General features: G+C 41.5%; 1 protein-coding gene across 1 annotated transcript; it reads left to right on the top strand.

Moving 5' to 3' along the window:
- Positions 1–767: 767 nt before the first annotated feature.
- Positions 768–1409, top strand: LOC145064603 (uncharacterized). Its single transcript, XM_079012017.1, has one exon. It carries the CDS (start codon positions 768–770, stop codon positions 1407–1409), a length of 642 nt encoding a protein of 213 aa, XP_078868143.1.
- Positions 1410–8585: the final 7176 nt, after the last annotated feature.

Raw genomic sequence — 8585 nt, 5'->3', positions numbered from 1 at the left:
AGGCGCAAGTGTGTTATTCAAGTGGAGACTGATACGATGAAGACTGGCGCAAACAAAAGAAAGATTGGCTCCCTTATGAAGAGTACAAGAAAGCCAAGGAGGAAAGGTTTAGGCAAAAAGGGAGAGGGTTCTACCAAAAGGAGGAGCCGGTGCAAGATAGGAAGCCCAGCTTGGAAGAAATGCTCACAAAATTTGTAGCTGCTTCAGAAAAAAGACATAGTGACCATGATGCTGCAATTCAAGAAACAAGGACCATGCTAAGGAACCAACAAGCATCTATCCACAATATAGAGACACAACTTGGGCAACTTGCTCAACAAATCAACCAAAGGTCACCGGACGAACTTCCTAGCAAAACTGAAAATAACCCACAAGGCGCGCAAATAAACATTGTCACAACAAGAAGTGGGAAGATAATCACTCCCCTAGCACCTATTCAGACTGAGCTATCCAAGAAATCACAGAAAGAAGAGGCAGAAAAGCAAACAGAAAACCAAGAATTGCACTCTGATAGTCCTACTCGCCGAGTACCACGTATGGACTCGGCGAGTACATCACAAAATCCGATTCCACAGGTTCCTGAAAAACTTTACCAGCCTCCCATGCCATACCCAGCCCGAGCCAAGAAGAAGAAGCAGGAAGAGGAGTATCAGAAGTTTCTAGATCATATCAAGACTCTTCAAATCAACATACCCTTCATTGAAGCCGTCATGCAAATGCCCAAGTATGCAAAGTTCCTTAAGGAACTTCTCACCAATAGAAGGAAGATGGAAGAAGTGAAGAAGGTAGTACTCAATGAAAACTGCTCAGCTGCTATGCTAAATAAGCTACCAAAGAAGAAAGGTGATCCGGGGAGTTTGACCTTACATTGCCAATTTGGCAACTTGACCATCATTCATGCCTTAGCCGATTCGGGAGCATGTGTGAATCTAATGCCATATTCGTTCTTTAAAAAGCTGGATCTCCCGGAACCAAGGCCAATTCGCATGGCAATACACTTGGCCAACAAAACAGTCACCTTCCCAAGGGGCATATGCGAAGACATACTAGTCAAGGTGGACAAATTCGTCTTTCCCGCTGATTTTATCATCCTAGACATGGAGGCCGATCCACAAGTGCCAATCATCCTTGGAAGACCCTTCCTCAACACGGCAAGTGCCATAGTAGACATGAGGGACTCAAAACTCACCTTGCAGGTAGGAGAAGATTCAGTCACATTCGGAGTGGAACAAGCCATGAAGTATTCAAGGAACAGTGATGACACGGCATTCTCAATCGATATGTTAGATGAGTTACTAGAGGAAGGCATAACTGAAGACTCCATCAAGTTCACAGCTGAGGATGAAGAATTTGATCCAGAAAAAGACTTGATGGAAATTGAAAGACTACTGGAAGAAGCCGATTTATGAAGAATTGGTAAAGAACACAAACAGTTCTACTCGCCGAGTAGGACCGATATACTCGTCGAGTACCTCTGAAGAAAAGGCAGAAGTCGTAAATACAGCCACCAACTCGCCGAGTACCCTACCTGCACTCGGCGAGTCCAACAGTCAGAGCCAAAAATCGGAGCTTAAAACTTTACCAGATCATTTGGAGTATGCCTTTCTCGAAGAAGGCAACCAAAAACCAGTAATTATAGCCTCTGACCTGACCAATTCTGAAAAAGAAGAACTCGTGCAAGTGTTGAAGAAGCGGAAACGGGCCATAGCATGGAGCATCACCGACATCAAGGGAATAAGTCCATCCTATTGCTCCTACAAGATCAACCTGGAAGAAGGAGCAAAGCCGGTTGTGCAGCACCAAAGAAGACTGAACCCGAATATGCAAGAAGTAGTCAAGAAGGAGGCGGTCAAGCTTTTAGATGCGGGAATTATATATTCCATTTCCGACAGTCCATGGGTGAGTCCGGTCCAAGTAGTGCCCAAGAAAGGAGGGATGACGGTCATAACCAATGAAAAGAACGAGCTAATTCCGACACAAACGGTAACCGGTTGGAGAGTGTGCATCGATTATCGAAAGCTAAACGATGCCACTCGTAAAGACCATTTTCCCTTACCTTTTATTGATCAAATGCTAGAAAGATTATCGGGCCATAGCTATTATTGCTTTCTAGATGGATTTTCGGGATATTTTCAAATACCCATAGACCCAATGGACCAAGAAAAGACCACATTCACTTGCCCAAGTGGGACTTTCGCTTATAGACGCATGCCTTTTGGGTTATGCAATGCACCCGCGACTTTTCAAAGGTGTATGACAGCTATATTCCACGATATGGTGGAAAAATTCATGGAAGTTTTTATGGACGATTTTTCCGTATTTGGATCATCTTTCCATGATTGTCTCACTAATCTTGACTTAATGCTTGCTAGGTGTGAAAAAACCGACTTGGTACTCAATTGGGAGAAATGCCATTTTATGGTCAAGGAGGGTATAGTGTTGGGCCACAAGATTTCCAAAATGGGAATTGAAGTGGATAGGGCAAAGATAGACACTATTTCCAAATTACCCCCACCAACCAATGTGAAGGGCATTAGGAGTTTTCTAGGACATGCGGGTTTTTACCGGCGTTTCATAAAAGATTTTTCCAAAATAACTAGACCTCTAACACAACTACTACTAAAAGATGCACCATTTAATTTTACTAAAGAGTGTTTAGAGGCATTTAAATTTTTAAAGGAAAAACTAACTAATGACCCGATCATTATTGCACCAAATTGGAACTTACCTTTTGAGATTATGTGTGATGCTAGTGACTATGCATTAGGAGCTGTCCTTGGTCAAAGGGTTGATAAGCACTTTCAACCCATATATTATGCTAGCAAGACTCTAAACCCAGCCCAAGAAAATTACACCACCACTGAAAAAGAATTACTAGCTGTGGTGTATGCCTTTGATAAATTCCGCCCTTATTTGTTTTTATCTAAAACCACTGTTTTTACTGACCACTCGGCTATCATGTATTTGTTTTCCAAACAGGATGCCAAGCCAAGACTGATATGATGGGTGCTACTTCTTTAAGAATTTGACATAGAGATACGAGACAAGAAGGGAATGGAGAATGTGGCAACTGACCACTTGTCAAGGCTTGAGAACCCGCAATTGCAAGAAGATAAAGTTGGAGACGACTTCCCGGATGAGTACATCATGGTGACAGTGGGAGAAGAGCCATGGTTCGCGGACATAGCTAATTACTTAGCTACAAATTACATCCCGAATGACTTTAGCAGTCACCAAAAGAAGAAATTCTTTGCTGAATTAAAATATTACTTTTGGGATGAGCCATACCTCTTCCGAAGCTGTGCGGATGGGATCATACGAAGATGCGTATTCGGGAAGGAAAGTCGGAAAATACTAGAGCATTGTCATAGCGGGCCCACGGGTGGACATCATGGAGCACATTACACGGTGAAGAAGATCTTTGACATTGGGTTTTATTGGCCCACGATTTTTAAAGATGCAACCCAATTTGTCAAAGAATGTGATGCTTGTCAAAGAGTGGGAAACATTTCATCTCGAAATGAAATGCCACAACATAGTATCCAAGTATGCGAGGTGTTCGACGTGTGGGGAATTGATTTCATGGGACCATTTCCCATGTCTAAAAGAAACAAGTACATACTAGTGGCGGTGGATTACGTATCTAAGTGGGCGGAAGCACAAGCATTACCAACAAATGACGGACGGGTGGTAGTACGGTTTTTAAAGAAATTATTCTCACGATTTGGAGTCCCGAAAGCCCTTATAAGTGACCGAGGCACACACTTTGCCAATGATCAATTGGAAAAGGTGTTAAAGAAATATGGGGTCACCCAAAAGTTTTCCACATCATACCATCCACAAACTAGTGGACAAACCGAAGTGACAAATCGAGCTTTAAAGCGAATTTTGGAGAAATCGGTGGGGAGCAATCGCAAGGAATGGTTGGATAAGCTAGACGATGCACTTTGGGCCTTTCGTACAGCTTTCAAAACACCTATTGGTACCACACCATATAGGTTAGTTTATGGAAAGCAATGTCATTTACCGGTGGAGCTAGAACACAAGGCGTTTTGGGCTTTGAAGCGGTGTAATTTTAACATGGAGGAATTAAAGAGCAACCGGTTAATGCAAATGAATGCTCTTGAAGAACTAAGGAATGATGCATACTCCAGCTCATGGCTATATAAAGAGAAGACCAAGATGTGGCATGATAAGAGGATCAAAGATAAACAAATTCATGAAGGCCAAAAAGTGTTGCTCTTCAACTCAAGACTAAAGCTTTTCTCGGGCAAACTCAAGTCAAGGTGGGATGGGCCTTTTATAGTGAAGACGGTGTTTCCACATGGTGCTATAGAGTTATTATCAAGAGATGGCACACCTTTCAAGGTCAATGGTCATAGGGTTAAAAAATATGAAGAAGGAGTCCCCCGGAATGAAGGAATGGAAGAGCTGCTGTTGCTGGAAAAGATTGCAGCCACGTAGAAGGGGAGGAGTCCAGCTAATGACTCCTTAAAAAGAAGCGCTTCTCGGGAGGCAACCCGAGTTTCAAGTTTGCATTTTCTTTCCTTTTCTTTTACTTTATTTTTCTTTCTTTTCTTCATTTATTTTGAGAATATATTTGCTTGAGGACAAGAAATGCTTAGAGTGTGGGGTGGATGGTTTAAAAAAGAGAAAATACATAAATTTTTTCAAAATTACCACAAAATTTCAAACTGTAAGGTTTACTCGCCGAGTAGGCATGTATACTCGGCGAGTACCTACCCGAGTAACCCGAAAAAAAAACGCGTATTTGAATATGTACTCGGCGAGTAGGTCCTTTCTACTCGGCGAGTAGCCGATTTACACAGGTGAATTATAAGTCTGTAAAAAGAGGTTTTTTTTCACCCACTACACCACATACTCGCCGTGCACAGCGTGTCCTCGAGCAGTAGGTGATTTTCGCGATTCCAAGTCTCCGATCTTCTACTCGATTTGTATCATTCAACCAAAAAGGTAACATCTTTACACTATAAACTCCTTAAAGGTTCGATCTTTATCATGGATTTGCCCCGATTTTACTTGATTTCGAATTTGGGGGTTTCCTCAAATTCTAGGGTTTCAATTAACCATAAATTACGTGATATTAGGACAAATTTCTTTATGATTTGTGGTTAGATAGGCCATTACAACAAACCCCTGTGAAAAAATTGGATTATTAACTGCTATATACAGGTCTGAGACAATATAGTCCCGCAGCTCATCCTACTCGCCGAGTAGGTCGTGTACTCGGCGAGTAGATGACTATTCAGACCCACTTTCTTGTTTTTAATTACTGGGTATTGTTTGCTGATGTGTTTGTTGGTGTTTGTATGCAGGAACCATGTTCAGAAGGGGGCAGTCTTCGCGCGGAGGAAGTCAAAATGATATGCCATGGCTTTCCTTTCAACACATAACGTCCAAGTCATCCCAAACCCGGGCTAGAAACAGGTTGGAAGCCTTAAAACAAAAGGAAAATCATCTCCCAAATGCGGTTGATTGGGGTTGGCTAGGCAATGTCGGGTTAGAGGAGGAACTTACACCATATTTGGTGAAAGAGTGTAGTTTAGGATACACCACCATTACTTGTGATGGGTGGTTACAATTGTTCAAAATTCAGGAGCCCGTGTATGCTGAGTTGTGCTGGGAGTTTTTCGCTACCATCTCATTCCGAGGTGGTAGTGAATACTACAATCCCAATGTAATCTCTTTTTCTTTGGGTGGAGAGCTGCGACAGTGCAACATTGCTGAGTTCTCGTGGAGGTTGGGAATTTATGATCAAAGCGTGATGATGACAGAAGATTTTGAAACATTCTTGGAAAACAGCCACAAAGAACTTCCTGAGGCAGTGGTGGCCTCGAGATGGTGGAACACAATAGCCAACCGAGTTTATATTCCGTCCACCGCTCAAGAAGGCCACATCCGCTCACCAATCCACCGCCTTATTCACCGATTTGTTGCCAGCACCATCAACCAAAGGAAGGATTGGGACAAGGTCCCGACCCTTGACATCTTCTACTTATGGAGTATCATTACTCCCGAAGCCTTTTGCAACCTCCCGTACTGCATTGCCAAATTCCTTGCCGAAGGGGCGGTTAAGGAGAAAGTCAATTCAAAAATCAATGGGGGAATGTTTATCACTCGACTGGCCAAGTCATTTGGGATACTTGATCTGCCGCAAGCTGTAGCGCTCACGGTTATCCACCCTCCACCATTCAACACGACATTATATCGAAAGGCAAGGATAGTCGAAAAGTTTGGTGACTCGTTCACCATCCCACATGAAGACGAGCCGACGATTCCGGAGGAGCAGGGGAGGCCGGTCAGACAACGTAGCGAGCGGGTACGAGAAGACCCACCGGTTATTCCGGTGGAGGAAGATAATGATGGATGGAATCAATTAGAGTACCGCCGCTACCTAGATGACATTGGGCGAGGGGTGAACTACAATAACCAATCTTTTCAATATCTTTTTCAACAAATGAATATCACCCCAAGGCCCGATCCCGGATATCCATATATCATGACTTGGGATGAGCGGATGAGGAGGAGAGCTGGAGAAGGAGGAAGTGGCACGGGCAGAGCCGATATGGAGGATGAATGATGAAGAATTGTTTTCTTTTATGTTTTTTTATGATGTTTTAATTATGTTTTGGACAAATGTTAAAATACTTGGATGATGTTTGTTTTGGTGGTTTGATTATTAGTGTTACTTTTAGTTGTTCATTTTTTTTCAGGAAAGAAGATTAGGAGGAATGCTAAGTTGAGGGTCAAGGAGGGATTAGAGTACTGCAACATTTACCCACTTTTTGGGAGGAATTGTCTCTGGAGATATTCAAAAGAAGATTGTTCCTTAAAACTTTCGAGCCGTCAACCACACGAGACGCATGACACCCGAGCCATGGACGAGCTGTTCCCATGGTGAAAGTCAAGAGAAGAAGGAGTTGAAGAAAGGAGTATCAACCTATCGACTGCTACCCCAGGGGAATTTGTTCCAATTCTCTCTATATTTGCATTTTTTTTAATATGCAATGAGGGCATTGCATAAAATAAGTGTGGGGTAGGGGGTTGGTCACATAAATAGGAAACTTAGAATCTTAATTTAGGCTAAATTTTTAAATTTTGTTGCATACCAAAAATATTACTTAGAACTTAATTTAGAAAATTTTGGTAAAAGTAAAATTAGGATTCCATGTTAGAATTGTGTTGATAATTGCATGATAACCCAAATGTTTAGTTGAGCCTATATACGTTCTAGTGCATTTGTGGCTTCCTTATTCCAGTGAAATCATGGGACAAAAACACGACCCCGCTCGGCCCAAGGGATGCAATATGTTTAGCAGCCTAAACCTGAAATGTATCCAGGAAGATTATTGTCGTTAGCCAATAAAGGTTGAGATTGAGCGCCTCTGCTTAAGCATGTAGGGATTTGAGTGGAAAAAGTGAGTTACATGTTAAAAAAAAAAAAAAAAAAGAGGATTACAAGAAAAGTTTGAAGAATTTTTGGAGCATCAAAGTCAAATATGAAATTAGAAGATATAAAATTCCATGAAATTCAAAAAGTTGAAGATACCAAAAAATCAAACAACAAAGTGGTGAATTCAAAGAGATTAAAGATCAAATTACCAAAGGAAGTGAAGAATTCCAAAAGAGGTCCATAGTGGTATCGAAAAGTTGTAATTCTAGATTATGTATGCTTGGGTTGCTCAATTAAAAATACCTTGAGGTTAAGAGGTTTTCTGAGGATGGATTCGGAGGGTTGCATAAAATGAGCATAGTTCGGGATGAGTGGGCAAGTTTTTATGAGGATTGTGAGTATTTGGAGTATGAGAGGTCCTTAGGAAAAATTTTAGACACAAATGCACGCGTTGCGGTCTCGGCATAATGGCTGGGTTAGATTGGAGTTATCATATGTGATTCTAATATGTTTAAAATTTAGTTTTGCTTGGGGGCAAGCAAAAGTCAAGTGTGGGGTATTTTGATATGTACATAATTAGTTAGTTATTTAGTATACATTTTTATTCATTTTTAACTAATTATGTGAATAATATGGACAAAAGGTACTTAATATTGTTTAAATTTTGTTTTCATTCCAAAAGACATGCTTAGGAGTGAAAGGAAGCAAGGGAAAGCAATTAAAGACCAAAGAATGAAGATTGAGGAACAAAAGTCCATCTACTCGGTGAGTACACGAGTCTACTCGGCGAGTCCAGCTGAATATTCCAGAAGATAGCCACGAATCCTAATCTAAGACGGATAACAACGAGTCTACTCAGCGAGTTGGGTCTGCTACTCGCCGAGTACCCCCTGTTTTGAGATATCTATAAAAATCGAACCTTTATCCGAGGGGAACACACTTTTGGCGATTTTTGAAGATCCTTCTGCGATTAAGAGCACTAGAAGACGCTGAGGAATTCTAATCTCCAACCTTTTGAAGAATTGAAGCAACTAGGTTAATCATTCCACTTAGCTTTAGGATTTAAGTATGTTTAATCTAGTTGAACTTGCTTTTGTGTGTGATTTTACTGCAACTACGAACTAATTTCGTTTTTGTTTCTGTTTGAGGAATACCAAGGAACTCCTATGGT

Source organism: Lactuca serriola, chromosome 7 (assembly GCF_051521515.1).
Source record: "Lactuca serriola cultivar US96UC23 chromosome 7, Lser_US96UC23_V15, whole genome shotgun sequence".
Lineage (NCBI taxonomy): Eukaryota > Viridiplantae > Streptophyta > Magnoliopsida > Asterales > Asteraceae > Lactuca > Lactuca serriola.
Note: the sequence above shows the minus strand (reverse complement) of the source record. Positions and strands in the feature narration are given on the sequence as shown.